Genomic DNA, 19,779 nt, shown 5'->3' with positions numbered 1-19,779 from the left:
GTTATGAGCTTGGCCTCTGGATTTGGGCCTTTGATTACTGCAGGAATTTTTTCAGCTACGTTATCTTCTGCCCTGGCCTCATTAGTGAGTGCTCCTAAAATATTCCAGGTATGTATATAATTCCAAATGTTTAAAAAAAAATCAGTAAAATGTCTTTGCCCCACCTTCCCTTGGCAGTTCATAAATTGTAACTATGTAAATATGGTAGAAAAATGATCAATTGAAGGCAGCAGTGCAGAAAAGGAGGAAAATGACAGGCAGCCAAGTTTTCTTAAAGATTATGTGTTGCTCCTGAAAGTTCATAGAATTATAATCATATTGCAATGAAATGATCCCTTTACCATAAAGACTCTATACCTACCATCACACTTTTATACTAAAACTGCACTGATTCTACACCCTGCCAATGCACCAGTGACAATTTACAACAGTCTATTAACTTGACATCTGCACATCTTTGGGGTGTGGTAGGATACCTGTGCACCAGAAGAAACTACGCAGTCATAAAACTATACTATGTCAGTGATGCAGGTCAATAGTTATTTTATTACTATTTAATTACTTATGGTGCAACTGTAATGAAAACCAATTTCCCCCGGGAACAATAAAGTATGATTATGACTATGTCTCAGATTGAACCTGAGTTATTGGAGTTGAGGCAGTATTTCCACTAGTTACATCACTGTCCTTTATCAAGCTGCATCTATGGTGTATAGGAGGACACACAATGTGGACCTTAAAAAGATATTTGCTCGTCGATGGCCACCTACTCACAAAATTGATTATTGTTTTTAAAAAAAGATATTGAAAACTGAGATAATACAAACCAGTAACATCTTATTTGAGCGGTTTTGGAGGGGTTTTGTATGAAATGCTTTTCTTCTTGGTGAAAAGATTTTAAAATGTTTAAAATTACATTTAAATAGTTCCAAAAGGGAGAAAAAAAGTACCTGTTTATATTGTTTACCTATCCAAGGTAGGCTGAAGAACTGCAATGGTCATGAAATTAATCTACATACTGATTACATAAACAAAATTGGCAGGTTTATCATTGAATCATTTATGGAGTATAGTAGGGTTGCTTCTGGGTGGAACCTACCTGGCTCCATAACATAATACTGCTGTAAAAAGCAATTAAATAGTCACCTGCTGGCTATTTTAGATTTGCTCATGAGTGATGAGTTATGATTAATTAATGACCTTGTGGAGGTCATTTAGGACCCTTTAGGAGGTACTGACCACAAAATAAAATTCCAGATGTTGTTTGAGAGTGAACACTAAAGGACCAAATCAGTTTAAATAGGAACAGTTCTATTGGTATGAAGCACGGTGGTTTAACATGGACTGGGAAAATAAGCAAAGATGAACAACGACAGTTATTCAAACTGCTGGTCAGTTATGCTGAGCTGTAATTTTTGCCAGTTTTATAAAGAAAGATTCCATAAAGTGGCACGTCTGTTTACAGCGCAAGTCAAAGATAATGTTACTTTGGATATATAAATAGGAAGAAGGCAAATAAGGGTGGAACCTCCAAATAATGGGGCTGGTGAATTAATAAGTGGAGCAGTGAAATAACAAATGTGCTAGATCAATTTTTTTGCATCAGGTTTCATCAAAATGGATGCTACAGATTCTTAAGCTAATAGACGGGCTAATTTCAAAGAAGAGTGGAACTTCTCCAAATTCACAAGGGCAAATGACATCCATTTAGTAGGTATCTTGATCAGCATGGATGAGATAGTCCAAAGGACCTGTTCCTATGCTGTTATGACTATGACAAAGGATAACGTTTCAGAGAAACCTGAGGCTAAAGGCAGCCAAATGGCTGGGACCTAATAGCCTCAAGATTTTCATTGAGGTGGCTACAGAAATGTTGCGCTCATTGGAGGGTACAAGAAAGTTTGAAACGGCCAACATGACTGCCTTGTTCAAAAAAAGAGCAAGTCAGAAGTTGAGAAGATAAAATTAGTTGTAACATCTATTAGCAATATTCTAGAATTAATCAATGCAATAACTCGTCATTCTGGAGAGCTAAATATAATCAAATCGAGTCACTGTGCTTTTATGAAAGAAAAGTTGAGTCTGACTAACTTGCGTCAAATTCCTTGAAGTTGTGATAAGAAGAACCTGCAGATGTAGACTATTTAGATTTCTAAGAAACATTTAATAAACTGCCACATAAGAGGTTGGTGCATAGATTAAGAGCACAATGTACTGGGTTGAAAACTGGCTGACACAGAAAAAAGTTAGAATATCTGGGTCCTTTTTCAGGCTGGAGAGATGTAACTGCTGTCATACTTCAGGGGTCTATTCTTGGTCTTCAATTTTTTTATTATTTCCATTAATCACCTGCAGGTGGGAATAAAATGCAAGGGAATGATGTTTGCTGATTATGAAATTAGATGGAGAAGTTATGACGAGGACATTGTGATTTTTGCTATGAGAGATAGATAACAATTGGGCAAAAACTTGGGGAAATGGAGATTAGTATTGGTGAATTAAATCAAAAGGCATGTCATTATAAATGAATGAAGTTCAGAGAGACCTAGATATTCTCATGTACGAATCGCTAAAAGTTAGCAAGCAGGTCTAATAGGTAGTTTAAAAAATGTCATTTTGGCCTTTATTATAAAGGGATCGGTATTTAAGAATAAGTAAGTTTTGTTGGTTGTGCAGGCTGTTGACGAGGCTACACTTGAAATTGTCTGTAACATTTCAACACCTTTACCTAAAAAATATAGTGATGTTGGAGGCTGTATCAGGGAATTTTACCAAGTTAATTCCTGAGTTGAGCTGTTATTGCCATCAAGAGACCCTAGACAGCTTGTGCCTTTTCCTTCAGGCTGAATGGCAACCTTATTCAAATTTAGCTGACAGTTTAAATGTTTTCATATGTGGTACAGTTGCAAACAAAGCAACAACCATAGCTGTAAAATAAGGAACTGTTTATTCTAACTGAGGTGTGTAGAAACTTCATTTGGTAGGTAGTGAATCTTTACATCATTAGATATTTTTTAAAGCAGAGACTAATAAATATTTGAAAGATTGATGCATTGAGGGTCATGTGGCAACTAATACCAGGAGTTGAGCCAGAATAAATGAACCATAATCATATTGATGGTGAGGAACCTGATACCTTTTTTTTTCAATCTTGTGTGTATTCTTATGGCTAGTGTATTTTCTTGTCCCAATATTTCTGATCTTGAAAATCCATAGCTCTTTCGGTGATATTTCCACCAGCAATTTTGGAGATGCATAATAATGCAGATACTGAAATATATTCAATCTAATACTTTTTTATATTGACATATTACTCCACTTGTTATTTTCCACAAATTTCCCTTTCCACGTTGCTTGCCTGATTCATGAGCTTGAATTGTGTTTGCATTGATTGCAAATATCTAATGAAGAAATGCTTTAAGAGGTTGGTCATGACGAGACTGAACTCCTGCCTCGGCAAAGACCTGGACCAACTGAAATTTGCCTATCACCACAATAGGTCAAAGGCAGATGCAATGTCAATGGCTCTCCGTACAGCTTTTGACTACTTGGATAACACAAACACCTATGTCAGAATGCTGTTCATCAACTATAGCTCAGCATTTAATATCATCATTCCCTGATTGAGAAGATATAGAACCTGGGCCTCTGTATTTCCCTCTGCAATTGGATCCTCGACTTCCTAACCGGACGACCACAATCTGCAGATTGGTGATAACATATTCTCCTCACTGACGGTCAACACTGGCGCACCTCAGGGGTGTGTGTTTAGCCCACTGCTCTACTCTTTATATACACATGACTATGTGGCTAGGCATAGCTCAAATACCATTTATAAATTTGCTGACGATACAACCATTGTTGGTAGAATCTCAGGTGGTGACGAGAGGGCGTACAGGAGTGAGATATGCCAACTAGTGAAGTGGTGCCACAGCACATCTGACACTTGACGTTAGTAAGACGAAAGAGCTGATTGTGGACTTCAGTAAGGGTAAGATGAAGGAACACATACCAATCCTCATAGAGGGATCAGAAGTGGAGAGGATGAGCAGCTTCAAGTTCCTGGGTGTCAAGATCTCTAGGGATCTAATATGGTCCCAACATATCGATGTATTATAAAGAAGGCAAGACAGCGGCTATACTTCATTGGGAGTTTGAAGAGATTTGGCATGTCAACAAATACACTCAAAAACTTGTATAGATGTACTGTGGAGAGTATGCTGACAGGCTGCATCACTGTCTAGTATGGGGGGGGGGCAGGGGGGAGCGGTGCCACTGCACAGGACCGAAAGAAGCTATAGAGGTTTGTAAATCTAGTTAGCTCCATCTTGGGTACTAGCCTACAAAGTAGCCAGGACATCTTCAGGGAGCGGTGTTTCAGAAAGGCAGCATCCATTATTAAGGATGTCCAGCACCCAGGGCATGCCCTTTTCTCACTGTTACCATCAGGTAGGAGGTACAGAAGTCTGAAGGCACACACTCAGTGATTCACTAACAGCTTCTTCCCCTCTGCCATCCGATTCCTAAATGGGCATCGAACCCTTAGACACTACCTCTCTTTTTAAAAAATATACATTATTTCTGTTTTTGCATGATTTGTTTTACATCTATTCAATATAGATTTACTGTAATTGATTTACTTATTATTATTATTTTTATTTTATTTATTATTATTTTTTCCTTCTGTATTATGTTGAACTGCTGCGAAGTTAACAAATTTCACGTCACATGCAGGTGATAATAAACCTGATTCTGATTCCTTTAGAAATGCAGTTTCAATTGGGGGAAATAGTCTAGAAGCTCCCACACTTTACCTCTAAACTTTGTCTTAACCTGGATCTATTGTTAGGAATTCCATAGCTGAATACGATGCTGAGGATGTTCTACGAGTCTGTGGTGGCCAGTGCAATCATGTTTGCTGTTGTGTGCTGGGGCAGCAGGCTGAGGGTAGCAGACACCAACAGAATCAACAAACTCATTCGTAAGGCCAGTGATGTTGTGGGGATGGAACTGGACTCTCTGACGGTGGTGTCTGAAAAGAGGATGCTGTCCAAGTTGCATGCCATCTTGGACAATGTCTCCCATCCACTACATAATGTACTGGTTGGGCACAGGAGTACATTCAGCCAGAGACTCATTCCACCGAGATGCAACATAGAGCGTCATTGGAAGTCATTCCTGCCTGTGGCCATCAAACTTTACAACTCCTCCCTTGGAGGGTCAGACATCCTGAGCCAATAGGCTGGTCCTGGACTTACTTCCTGGCATAATTTACATATCACTATTTAACTATTTATGGTTTTATTACTATTTAATTATTTATGGTGCAACTGTAACGAAAACCAGTTTCCCTTGGAATCAATAAAGTATGACTATGACTAATATGCAGTCAACCTGTGTGTTTGTAACACTCCAGGAAATAGTGTTATTTACCTACTGGCATGAAAATACTACATTACAGAAATATTGATTAAAAAATCAATTTGTCTGGTGTAGCTGATCTTACCATGTGCATTGAGTAAATATTATAAATTGTTAAATTTTGCAGACAGTTGCTGTTTTGATGTATGTAGTATTTTTGAATGGGCGATGATAATAACAAATGTTTTATTTTCCTATAGGCTCTGTGCAAGGATAATATATATCCTGGTCTTCACAAGTTTTCAGTTGGTTATGGCAAGAACAATGAACCATTGCGTGGATATGTCCTTACATTCTTCATTGGTCTGGGATTCATATTAATTGGTTAGTCAATATTTTGTAAACATACAGCAAAATTGTAAAATGTTACAATTTAAATCTAATGAATTGCATCATTTTTAAAAGATTTGCTATCAAGGAAGTTGCAGGAATTCCAGAGCAAGAATTAGCATTTTATCTTTCTACAAATGTTTTAAAAAAACATTACTGCTGCCTTCTGAATTTATCCCTGTTGATAGTAACGCCCCAAATTTGTGACTTTGTGTCACAAAAGTGAGAGGATCCTGAACAAACAAGTGGCTCTTGGGGGTGGCAGACCTCATGGGAAGAAAGGCATGATTTAGATTGGGCAGGAGCTGAAAGCATTACTGAGATTGAGTGATGTTTGAGTTAATTTGGCAAGGGACAATCCTTGTGCAAATCATGAGTGGTTGTGCCCAAGAGAGATGAGTTTTGTTGGAGCAATGAAGCAAATGGATTGAAATATATTATGACTGATCCCCAAGAAGACTTGTTTCTCTTGGGGAAAAAGGAATTATTTTAACTTGTCTGTTTTCATATCCTTCCTTGAGTCATTTGAGTGTTCAATTAAGAAAAGGAATGATTACTGATTATGTAGGCAATTTATATATGCAGAAATGTTTATTTTGTTCCAAAAGTGATGTGCTGTCTCTTGCATATGACATAAATGTTCCATTTGTTAAGTACCTTCACTTTACAGACTTCAATAATGACACGGAGCAGAAGTAGTTTCTGTATGTGTATATACAGTGAGAATATATGTCATCTGAGGATGTTATTTTGTACTTATTACTTTATCTTAATTTATAATTCTGTTCTGGGTGATGTTTTATTCAAATCTGGCAATAGAAGAATGTGTATTTATTGCGATTTCTTTTATTTTTTTCAGCTGAGCTAAATGTCATTGCACCAATAATTTCCAATTTTTTCCTGGCCTCATATGCTTTGATTAACTTCTCAGTATTCCTTGCTTCTCTTGCTAAATCACCAGGTAAGATTTGAATCAGATTAAGAAATTCATGTGGATGTATACAGTTATTTACATTTTTGCAAGGATAAATATTTGTCAAGGAATTACTTTAAATTCTTTAAAATGTTGAATGCATTTCAGTGTCTGTCAGTGATAGTGACTTTGCCAGGTATGTGTTTTTTTTTGTTTTATCCTGAGTATTTTTAGCTATACTGGATAACTGGCGAATAGTCAGGGGTTTGTAATAGCAAAAGAACATGGTCATTTGCCAACTGTCTATAAAGTAACTCAGTCCATTCCATTTACATACTCCTAGTCTATAAAATAGAAGCTTTTTCTCTTTAGTAAGCATTGGTTATTATGTTCAAATTTGTGTTTTACATTCCTTGTATAGCTCAATCAGGAGACAGCTCCTGATTTCAATAGTTAACTTGTATTACGTTTTGAGGTTACTGGTGAATTGACAATCCCTTTAAAATAACTTCACTCTCCATCATTTGCCCTATCATTGAAATGTTCCCACAACCAATGGACTCACTTTCAAGGAATCTTCACTTCATGTTCTAAGTACTTATTGATTTATTATTATTATTATTATTATTATTATTTCTTCTTTCTTTTTGTACTTGCACAGTTTGTTGTCTTTTGCACACTTGTTGAATGCCCAGGTTGCTGCAGTCTTTCATTGATATTGTTGTGATTATTGTTCATTGATTATGCCTGCAAGGAAATGAATCTCAGGGTTGTATGTGGTGACATATATGTTTTCTGATAATAAATTTACTTTGAGCTTTAAAATGGTGATTTTAGTTTAATAATTTTAAATCTTTGGTTTACATTGCTCAGTTCATGATAAATAATTCATGCAGCCTGCAGCCCTATTTAATGGATTTTAACCAGCATATTAAGCAGAGCTTTATTTTACTTCGCACCATGTACCTGTGACTAACAACTTAATTACTATGTTTTGTACTTAGGCTGGCGACCTGCATTTAGATACTACAACATGTGGATTTCATTGATTGGTGCTGTCTTGTGCGGTGGCGTAATGTTTGTTATCAATTGGTGGGCAGCACTATTAACAAACGTCATTGTCCTTGCCTTGTATATCTACGTCACCTATAAGAAACCCGGTAAGGCTGATGCAAAATGTGGGCAAATTTTCAATTTTCTTGTGTCCTTGACAGTAACTTGCATATATCACACATCTTTAGAAAAACATTCCCCAGCAGGAAATACATTTCTGAACATGAGCAGAAAACCTACTTACTGACACACATTATATTGTATCTATAGCACTGTATGATTCAAGCTGGGGCAGCAACATAAGTGTGAGTTTGTAACAGGAAAAGAACAATTGTCATAAAGCATTGCTCTTAAACTCTATTTGTGATCTATTCATTCTGTCAGCAGAAGGGATTGTCTGTTCAATAGCCCATCTAGCCATTAACAGATCTGCTAAGCTTCCTCTGGTTAGGAGGGGTTGGCTGGTTTGGGGGAAGGAACCAGCAGTCATTTGGAAGAATTGGGAGAGAATGGGCTGTAATTGCGTGATGGAGGGTGGTGATTGGGTAGTTGTGTGCAGGCAGGCAGAGAGGGAGAGCTGGGATATCTGTTAATTCGATTCCAATACCAGTCTGTACCACCAACAGCAGATTCCCTTCACTCACATAGACAAAGGTTCTAAAAGCATGGAGAAGGGTGGTGCAGCCATTGAAATGAAAATGTTTGAAATGATGTAGACAATTACATGCCTACTTACATGTTTGTATTACTTGCGTTATGTGTTAGAGGTGCAGTGAAGTCTAGAACACAGAATACTGAGTTTGCAATCCATGTTGCTAATCCTGACTTTTATATTTCGTAAAAATTGAATTGCCCTTAAGAGAACAAAAACATGGTGTAATCTAATTTGTAGGCATCTTTCATAAAGGATAAAGCTTTAAAAAAAAATGTTGGTTTGTAGGTTTTTACAAAGGTATCCTATTTTGGGGAAAAATGACTTAAAAGGCATAGAACAGATCTTTCAACTTGATGGTAAAGTCACCTTTATCTTCTAAATGCGCTATTCATAGCACATTTATTGTTTACATTTTACCCAGTGCATTTTCAAAGATTATTTAAAAAATGGTGCTTCAGCTTTAAAAAAATCAATCTCATTTGTTGCTATGCCAGCTAAATGATATGTTTCTGGCTTGCAAAAGTTTACTACAGATATCTGACTGGACAATTACAGTGAAAAGTGGTAAATCCACTTCCCATTTCGGATGTCTCTTGTCAAAATCCTGCCCAAAATATCTAGGTCCTCAAATAATTTTCAGCATAAATGATACTGTGTGATTTCAATCCTTTTGGAATCTTTCTTTAAACAAAATCTGACACAGGAGTGTATATCATTGTGTTATTGTCTGCAGATGGTTGTCGTCTGTATAATGCATTGCTATTGTTCATATTTGATTGAATTTCATAATTAACTTTTTTGGCTGTTTTTATTTGCCAAGTTGTTGCTGCAATTTTGGTCCAGATTAGACTCTTCTAATACTTCCAATTCCTTTATTTTATATTTTGTAGCTTGTAAGTTTAAATGATTTAGATTATTGTCAGATGATTTCTTGGGTAACCAGTTAACAGAAGAAGGAAAAACTGGGTTCTGTACATAATTACTTGAATTCCTAAATTTCTTTTGAAAATATGGGTTCATCATACATTTTGTACAAAGCAATTAGACACACAGAGTTGCTTCTAAGCCATTGACTTGTCTGCTACTAATGTATTCCACATTCTCCCCATACTGCAACACCTATTCCAGATGGTCAGTGTGGGGACATGTAATGTGAAGGATTAGTTTGCCTGTCGGTCAAAAACAGCTTCTACTATGCTGGTTATCAATTGGACTATTTGAAGGATGAAGCATCTGATTCCCATTGGTTGCCTTGTGTGCCACAGCACTGGTGTTTGGTTTCCAGCCTCCAATCACCTGCTACTACTCCTATGGCCAGTAAGGACACAAAGGTAATTACCAAAGGGGCAGCAATCTCTTCCCACCCCCCCCCCCCACACCCGGCTTCCTGTATAACCTGGGGTATATCCCATCCTGCCCCAGGACCTTATCTATCCTAATGTACTTCAAAAGTTCCAGCACACCCTCTTTCTTAACATCGACATGTTCAAGCATATCAGCCTGTTTTATGATATCTTCACAAATGTCAAGGTCCCTCTCACTGTAGAATACTGAAGCAAAGTATGCATTAAGGACCTCCTCTCCCTCCTGTGACTCCAGACACATTTTCTATACTATCCCTGATAGGTTGTAACCTCACTTTAGACATGCTTCTGTTCTTCGTGTAGAGCGTCTCGGAGTTTTCCGTAGTCATTGCCCTCTTCTGAAGTTGTGACATGAACTGGATGTCTTGTCTCCCATCTTTTGTAATAGAATCTGAATTTTGTATCAAATGTCAAATGACTGGAGGTTGGAAATTATAAACGGTCTTACTTCAGTGGTGGACTGGTTATTGGAGAAGATTCTTAGATACAGGATTTACGAGCATTTGGAGAAGCATCGTTAATATTTGGGGATAGTCAGCATGGCTTTGTGAGGGGTAGGTCATGCCTCACAAGTCTAACATACTCAAAGAATTCAAAGCGCTTTAAAGGTAGGGTAGTGGATGTGGTGTATTTGAATTTTAGTAAGGTATTTGTTAAGGTTCCCATTCAGGAAGTCAGAATGCATTGGACTCAGGAAACATGGCTCTGTGGAAACTGAATTGGCTTGCCCATAGAAGGAAGTAGATGGAGTATATATTGCCTTGTGGCAGTGGTGTTCTACAGGGATCTGTTCTGGGACTCCTGATCTTTTAAGATTTTTATAATTGACTTTGAGGAAGTGGAAAGGTGGATTGCTAAGTTTGTTGATGACACCAGGGTTATTGGAGTTGTGGCAGGATACAGAATTGGGATTAGGAGTGGTAGATGGAGATAAACGCAGATTTACTTTGGAAGGTAGAATTTGAAGGCAGAATACAAGGATAAAGGCAGATTTCTTAGCAGCATGGAGGAAGGAACAGAGAAATCTTGGGGTCCACATCCATAGATTCCTCAAAGTTGCCACTCAGGTTGATAAGGTTGCTAAGAATCTGAATGGTGTGTTGGCCTTCATAAGTAGGGGGATTGAGTTTGAGCCATGAGGTTATGCTGCAGCCCTATAAAACCCTGGTTAGACAACTCTTTGCACTCAGTCAGTAAGACCAAAGAGCTGATTGTGGATTTCAGAAAGGGTAGGATGAGGGAACATGAACTCATCCTCATAGAGGGGTTGGAAGTGGAGAGAGTGAACAATTTCAAGTTCCTGGGTGTTAAGATCTCTAGGGATCTAACCTGGTCCCAACATTTTAATGCAGCTACGAAGAAGGCAAGGCAGTGGCTGTATTTCATTAGGAGTTTGAGGAGATTTGGTTTGTCACCTAAAACACTCAAACTTGTATAGCTGTACAGTGGAGAGCAATCTGACAGGCTGCATCACTGTCTGGTGTGGGGAGGAGCTACAGAAAGTTGTGAAAATTAGTCAGCTCCATCTTGGGTACTAACCTCCATAGTATCCAAGACATCTTCAAGGAGCGGTGCCTCAGAAAGGTGGCGTCTCTTATTAAGTACCCTCATCACCCAGGATAAGTCCTCTTCTCATTGTTCCATCAGGAAGGAGGTATAGAAGCCAGAAGACATACATTCAATGACACAGGAACAGCTTCTTTCCCTCTGTCATCTGATTCCTTAATGGACATTGAACCCATGAGCACTATCTCACTTCTTTAAAATTTCTATTTTTGCACTATTTTTGATTTAACTATTTAATATACATTATATACATTAATTGATTTTTTTCCTACATTTACCATGTATTGCATTGTACTGCCATTAAGTTAACAAATTTCACGACATATGTCAGCGATAAACCTGATTCTGAATATTGTATTCAGTTCTGCTGACCTCAGGAAGGATGTGGAAGTTTTGTAGAGGGTGCTAAGAAGATTTACCAGGATGTTGCCTGGACTAGAGAGCATGGCTTGTATATGAATAGGTTGAATGAGGGTGGGTAAGAGGTGACGAGAGAAGTGTACAAAATGAAAAGAGGCATAGACCAGATCAAGTGGTTAGTCAGAAAAATTTTTCGGTGGGAGGGGGGAGAAATGACTGATATGAGGGTACATAATTTTAAGGTGATTGGAAGAAAGTATAGGGGAGATATCAGAGATAAGTTCTTTACACAAGAGAGTGGTCTAAGGTTGGTGGTAGAGGTCGATACTAAAGGGGCATTTTTTTAAAAAACTCTTAGATAGGCATATGGATGATAGTAAAACAGAGGGCTGTGTAGGAGGGAAGGTTTAGAATGATCTTGGTGAGCTATAGATCAGCTCCATTTTGTGGGCCAAAGGGCCTGCACTCTGTTGTTTATGCTCTATATCTGCCAGGGGTTTAGCCTCTCCCAGCCTACGGACTTGAGCTTTGATGCTGCTTGAAAGAAGATCATAAAATGCGTATGGGTGAGGATTAAACTGAAGATTAGTGAATCCTGAAAGAGGGAAAAATAAAACATTTCTGGAAATGAAATCCCAAGCTGGAATGGCTGAATATTTGAAATGATTGTATTCTTTGTTGCATCCTCAAGGCTGTATTGTAACTGTGCCCCAGTTGGTTCCTTGATATACTATTTATCTTTTCTGGAATACTCTGGATTTTTCCTGTAATTCTGGTGGCCTGTTCACAGGTTCTGCCTGCAGCCTTCTGATTACAGTGTTAGCAGATAATGTGGTGCCATAATGAGAAGCTGTGTGTTTCTCAAACGTTGGTTGCTGTATCTAGTCAGTGTTGCTTTGATGCAAAGAGGCTGTTTGTTAAAGTGAAGGTATATGCAGTTGTGAGCAGGGAGTAAAACAGAACTTGGTTCTCAGTGGGAACGATTGTTAGAATGTGTACAGAGAGTAGTATCATTTGGTTGTCGTGGATCAATTCGAGATATTACAACTTAAGTTTTGGGAGGTCCAGTATATTCATCAGTAATTGTTGAAGCATTTGCATAGTGGTTGCAGCAGCTCGTGTGAAATTGATATTTTGAAATACAGGTGTCCCCTGCTTTTCGAATGTTCGCTTTACGAAACCTCACTGTTACGAAAGACCTACATTAGTTCCCTGTTTTCGCTAACAGAAGATGTTTTCACTGTTACGAAAAAATTAGCGCGTGATAAAAGGCAGTGCATGCCCTGAGCAGCTGCTGTCCCCCCTCCGCCCCCCCCCCCCCCAGATTTGGAACGGCATTCTCACTGGCATTGCTTAAACACGTGCCTGTGAGCAGCTGTTTGCAAGATGAGTTCTAAGGTATCGGAAAAGCCTAAAAGAGCTCGTAAGGGTGTTACACTTAGTGTAAAATTAGACATAATTAAGCGTTTTGATCGTGGTGAACGAAGTAAGGACAAAATGGGTTTGGCTTGTGGAAGCTGACGAAGATGATGTTGAAGAGGTTTTGGCATCCCATGACCAAGAACTGATAAATGAAGAGCTGATGCAGTTGGAAGAGGAAAGGATAACAATCGGAACCGAATGAGTAATGATAAAGTACAACTTTAATTTTGAAAGGGTACGTCGGTTTAGGGGATATTTGCAGGATGGTTTGAGTGCTTACAAAGAACTGTATGATAGAAAAATGCGTGAGGCTTGGCAGTCAAGCAAGCCTTCCACAGCAGATGATGAACCTCAACCTTCGACATCGAGGCGGGCAGTCATAGGAGAAGATGAACTGCCTGCTCTAATGGAAACAGACGACGAGATGACACCCCAGTGTCACATCACCCCAACCCCCAGGCCGCAGACAGATACCGATTTGCAGAGAATGCAGCGGTAGCCGGGAGGCACACAGCACATCTTTAAGAAAAAAAGTCGAAATAAACATGCTAATTAATTAGGTGCCGCCCAACATATAATTGTCGGCTCAGATCAGAGACAACACAATCGGCACTGATCTGGGCTGACAATTACATGTCGGGCGGCACCTAATTAATTAGCATGTTTATTTCGGCTTTTCTCGTAAAGATGTGCTGGGTGGGGGCCACTGCACCACCCAAACTCAGACAAGTCTAACACACCATCATCAGTGTGCTCTGAGCTGTCTTCCTGATTCCCGTAAGTGATACTACACTGTACATACATTATTTTTACTTATATCGGCTGTGTAATTTTACGTTAGTTGGTATGATTTGGCAGCTTCATAGCTTAAAGGTTACTGGAGAGCGCTTGCGCTGTATTTTTGCCAACAGCGCTTGCGTGAGATTTTCGCTACCGAGTACAGTTCAGGCAATGATTGTGGAAAAGTATTTCTATTTTATATAGGCTGTGTATTTATCATTACTGCTTTTACTATATGTTACTGTTATTTTAGGTTTTATGTGTTATTTGGCATGATTTGGTAGGTTATTTTTGGGTCTGCGAACACTCAGAAAATTTTCCCATATAAATGTAATTGCTTCTTCGCTTTATGACATTCCGGCTTACGAACCGTTTCATAGGAACGCTCTACCTTCGGATGGTGGGGGAAACCTGTATGAAGTGAAGTGTGGCACTACACAATTTGAAGATGTTTTAAAATATGGTTCCATAATGCAGGTTGCTTTAACAAAGGCAAAATTAATTAGCGATTCATAACTTTTGTTTTAAATCTGGTTCCATCTGGTATGTGAAGTTGGTGAACCTGTGGAGAAAGTACTGGAAACTGGACCTGTTCTTTAATTTAAAGTACAATATATTGAGCGTATATTTATCTTTATACTTAAGTATATCGCCAAATAGTGTATAGATTGTAAAGTTAGAAGAATGATCAACTTCTTATGTTATGACATCGTCTTCTTATAATGGCATGTTGATATTACTGGCAGTGTGTGCAACGTTCTTCTGAAAATCTTCTTTTCTGTTTCTTTCAATTATTTTGGTCACTGTCAAACATGTATTCAGACAGAAACCAGAGTTGCTATTGCTTGGGAAACTGTGCAAATGTCATCTTATTTCTCCCCTTCTGCTATCTACTGAACTATCCATCAACCTAATAAGCGGAAACAATTTTGAGGAAATTTTGTTCACTATTCTTTGCACAAACTACACAACAGGCGCAACCTGTTCCCCTCTCCCACCACACCCTCAATAATTTCTCCTTCGGCTCCTCCCTCTTCCTTCAAGCCAAAGGTATAACCATGTGCACTCACATGGGCCCCCAGCTATGGCTGCCTTTTCGTCGGCTTTGTGGAACAGTCGATGATCCAAGCCTACACTGCCATTGCTTCCTAACTCTTCCTATGGTACATCGACTGCTGCATTGGTGCTGTTTCCTGCACTCGTGCTGAGTTCGTCAACTTCTTCAACTCTGCTTCAGTTTCCACCCTGCCCTCCAATTTATTTGGTCCATTTCCGACATGTCTCCATCTCTGGAGATGGTCTATGTACTGATCTGCTCTCAGGATTAGGCTTTTCATTCCAGAATTACTGAGATATCATCGTCCTTCAAAGAAAAGTGCTTTGCTTCCTCCACCATCAATGCCACACTCAACTGCATCTCTTCCATCTCACGCACATCTGCCCTCACCCATCCTCCCATTGAGGGATAGGGTTCCTCTTATCCTCCCCTACCATCCTGTTAGCCCCCGCATCCAGCACATAATTCTCTAACCTTTGCCATCTCTAAGAAGATCCCACCACCAAGCACATCCACCTCTCCTCTTTTCACTTTCTGCAGGGATTGCTCCCTACACAACTCCCTTGTCCACTTGTCCCTCCCCACTGATCTCCCTTCTGATACTTATCCTTGCAAACAGAACAAGTACTACACCTGCACCTACACCTCCTCCCTCATCACTGGTTAAATTAGGACTAGTTCTGTGGTAATTTCTGTGTTGTAGCTACAATTCTGGGCCCCAAACGGTCCATCCAGGTGTGGTACACTTTACCTGTATCTGGTGCTCCCAGTGTGGCCTCCTGTACATCGGGGAGACCTGACGTAGATTGGGGGACTGCTTCACTGAGCACTTTCGCTCCACCTGCCACAAAAAGCAGGATCTCCCAGTGGCCACCTGTTTCATTTCTAGTTCCCGTTCCCATGTCAACATGTCAGTCCATGGCCTCCTCTACCGCCACACTGAGGCCTCACTCAGCTTGGAGGACCCACAACTTGTATTCCATCTAGGTAGCCTCCAACCTGATGGCCTGGGCATTGATTTCTCAAACTTCTGGTAATTGTTCTCCCCCTACCCCCCTTTCACCATTCCCCATTCCTGTTTCCTTCTCTCATCTTATCTCCTTACTTTACCTGGCCATCACCACTCTTTGGTGCTTCTCCCTCTTTCCTTTCTTGCATCATCTTCTAGCCTCTCCTATCAAATACCCCCCTTCCTCAGCCCTTTATCTCTTTCACCAATCAACTTTCCAGATCTTTACTTCACCCCTCCCCCTCTCTGTTTCAACCATGTCCTACTTCCTTCGCCATATCTTCTTGCTCTGACTTGTCCTGATGAAGAGTCTCAGCCTGAAATGCCAACTATTTACTCTTTTCCATAGATGCAACCTGGCCTGCTGAGTTCTTCCAGCATTTTATGTGTGTCCTGCTTTGGATTTCCTGCATCTACAGATCTTCTTGTGTTTGTCACACTATTCTTTGCTCTTTTGTCTATAGCTTAAAAGAAGGAATTCTTTGTTGTGGCAATCTTAAACCTGGTCTTGAACTGAAATAAGAAATAAATCAATTCTTAGTTATCAAGTAGAACTTTCCGTCAAATGCAAAGAAATCCTTTGCTGAATTTGGGCGTGTGCCTCTGAAACTGTGACTTGAACTGGATGTCTTGTCTCTCATCCTTTACAGCTGAAGCTGGTAACAAATTCAAATGACAGGCAGCCCTCTGGACACTTGACTGATACCCATAGGGCAGTTGAAATTCGAGACAAGTTTCTCCAAATATTTGATTTGACTAAGGTGATTAGAGTACAACTACAATGGATTGACAGTTCAGACTATGCCAAACGATTTGATTTTTGAGATTTATTTGAGGCAGTGAGTTGAGTGCTCCTTTTCATTGTTTGAGAACATTTATTTTGGATCAGATGATTGCAGCAGATCTATAGGCAGTGTAGTGTACCTCCTCTAATTGCCTTACCAACATCCTTTTAAGATTCTTCCAGGGTATTTTTTTAACCCAACTTTGTTCTTTCTCTCCCCTCACTGAGCTTGTTTACTTATATTCTACTGTCCACTTTTGCTTGCTTTCCTGCCCTAGCAATAATAATTAAAAGCCATAATCAAGTAGGAGATTGCCATTCAAACAGCATTACATTGCCTTGGTTAAATGTGTTGGTAAAGATAGAATAAATTTATTACCAAACATCTGTTTGTCCAACATCCATTGTTGGAAGAGGTAGAAATTTCTAAGAACAAAATATTCAGTCTGGTTGCACATACTAATTATCATCCCTCGCTGCGTTCACCAGCAACTTTGATGTATGTTGCTTAAAGCTGAACATTGGTTTTCTATTTAACCTTGAAATGAGTATTACTAAGACTGACTATTTCCATCTCTTGGCATTTTCCAGTTCTCCCTGTCTAAGCTCACCTACTGTATCTCTCATCCCTATCATGTCTTTTTTTTTTACTAAAGTTGACAACTCGAGTATTCTATGCCTTCCCTGCTTTTCACACTTCATAAATTTGAAAGAATCTAAAACATTGCTTATACTTTAACCTATTCCTATTTCTCCATCTTTGCAACTACCTCTGTTCCTACTAAAGCTTTAAGCTGTCAACATCTCCTTGTATCTCCATATCTCTTTTAGGATGTTTCTTAAAGCTAACATTTCTTTGTGTTGCCATGCCAGATTCTTTGGTTAATCTTGCAATATTTTGCAACTTTAAATGTCATATAATGATTGGTTAATATGAGATAATGTTCTGTTAAATGAACAGTATGTAGGGATACAACAGATTAATGATTTTTATTGTGGCTTTTGACAGGAACTAATCTGTCTGAAACATTAAAATATTCATTGATCTTGTTTTAACAATAATATTTGCAAATACTTTATACTGACATTCTTGATTCTTTTCCACAGATGTAAACTGGGGTTCCTCTACACAGGCTTTAACTTACCTGATTGCCTTGCAGCATGCCATCCGTCTTGCAGGAGTCGAGGACCATGTAAAGAATTTCAGGTAAATAGACATTATGTGAATCAGTATTTCAACATTTAAAACTTGTCAGTTACATAGAAGATCTTGCACATTCTTCTATCACCACTAATGATGGATTTTAGTCCATTGCCATTCTATGTATTCATTAAAATGTAAGCTAGGGATAAAATCTATATTACATTTGCAGTATCATATGTTTTAAAACTTTATGAAAGATGCTTTAAGTTTGAATTTGAATAGGAGGTGCAAGATCACTGCTTCATGGCTGCCGTTGTTTCTTGCATTCAATATTTTGCTTATTTAAAAAAAAATTTCGCTCTCACTGTGCATAATGAAAAACAATAGCCTTGAAGTGAAACATTGTGCAAAATAATAATCCTGAATTCTAATGCAGCCAAGTAAATTATGGCAATATAAAATCTTCATATTCCTTGAGGTGCAAAATTGAGTTTTGGTTGCATATCTTTTTTAGTAAAAGACTTAACATGTCAAACTAATTCTTTGCATTTATATAAAGTAGGGGTCCCCAACCTTTTTTGCACCACAGACCGGTTTAATATTGACAATATTCTTGCGGACTGGCCGATGGGGGGGGGGTGTGGTGGCAAGGGGGTTGTTCAAGTAGGGTTAAACTCACCTCAACATGCCTTTTACAGTTAAGGTTGCCAACTTTCTCACTCCCAAATAAGGGACAAAAGTAGCAGTCAAATCCCGGGACACTTTACCCCAGGAAAGGGTATATTTTAAGTATAATAAATGGGAAGCAAGGTAGGAAGGGAGGTCGAGTGGTGATGTGGAGTTTGACAACTTAAGGCTTGAACAAGTAAGGTGAGGTAATCAATGCTGCAACGGTGGTAATCTGTGAATGGGCAAGAGGTCAGGGTGTAAAAGTGCATACATCTGAAGGTTACCTATTTGCAGGCTATAGAAATGACGAGGAAATAGGAAACTGCTATCAGTGTAGCCTGAGAGCATCTGCAGAGCAATTTGAAGATAAAGATTTCAGGGTTTGTGATGTATTGGGGAATTGTATTGCCCAATGGATGTGTAACATTCCTATATTGATTTTTATTCCAAATGATTGCACAGGCCCCAGTGCCTATTGATGACAGGTGCTCCAACATCACGTCCTGCTTTGCTCCATCTTGTTCATGGTTTCACAAAAAATGTTGGACTAGTGGTCTGTGGACACGTTCACACGGTGAGTTTGGTATATTAACTTATTTTCAGTTGCCATCTTGCATTTCAGGGCTCATAGTTGAATTCTACAATTTGATTTTATTACATATTTTCAATGTTCAAATTATTTCCTCTCATCCATGTAATTCACTGTCTTTGATTTGCACCATCTCTCTCAGTACCCTTTATTTCTCTATTCCACTCACATTGTGACCCACCTTTTGCCTCGTACTCTGTTCCAGCAATGCCTAATATAACATGAGCAGCACTTCATCTTCTATCTTGGGCACAAATAATGAATTCAACACTTTCAGATAACCGGCCTTTAGTGATAAGTCATCCATTATCTTTTCTCAGATACCGCTAACACTGGTAGTCATTTAATCTCTCCTGGTTTCCAGTTTATCAGCGATCTTCCATTTTTATTGACTCCTTTTCTTTGCAAGTTTCAACTTATTTCCTTTCAAACTTGTTTCCCAGTTCTGATGAAGGGGTTTTGACATGAATTTGCTCACTCCAAGTTGATAATCCAAATGTAGGGCATTTCAATGACCTTTAATTGTAGTCCTCATGACCACTTTGATGCCATTTTCGTTCCAGTTCTCAACAATAGGATATGAATCATTTTACACTCTGTCAGGATAGTTCTTAATTCCTCACTCTACCTTGATTCAAACAAGTTTACACCTTTTACAAAGGT

The 19,779-nt window shown here is 38.9% G+C and overlaps 1 protein-coding gene across 1 annotated transcript in view; it reads left to right on the top strand.

Annotated features, from left to right (window-relative positions):
- The window catches only part of slc12a2 (solute carrier family 12 member 2), a 207,767-nt gene that overhangs the window by 153,897 nt on the left and 34,091 nt on the right, over window positions 1-19,779 (top strand). Inside the window, exons 11-16 of the mRNA XM_063068955.1 lie at window positions 1-108; window positions 5,622-5,745; window positions 6,611-6,712; window positions 7,669-7,824; window positions 17,822-17,921; window positions 18,990-19,101. Of these exons, the coding sequence (XP_062925025.1) occupies window positions 1-108; window positions 5,622-5,745; window positions 6,611-6,712; window positions 7,669-7,824; window positions 17,822-17,921; window positions 18,990-19,101 (702 nt within the window). The remainder of the gene's footprint in view (window positions 109-5,621; window positions 5,746-6,610; window positions 6,713-7,668; window positions 7,825-17,821; window positions 17,922-18,989; window positions 19,102-19,779) is intronic.

The sequence above is a fragment of the Mobula hypostoma genome, chromosome 16 (assembly GCF_963921235.1).
Source record: "Mobula hypostoma chromosome 16, sMobHyp1.1, whole genome shotgun sequence".
Taxonomy (NCBI): Eukaryota; Metazoa; Chordata; class Chondrichthyes; order Myliobatiformes; family Myliobatidae; genus Mobula; species Mobula hypostoma.
The sequence above is the reverse complement of the archived record's forward strand: the minus strand, read 5'-3'. Positions and strand labels throughout refer to the sequence as shown.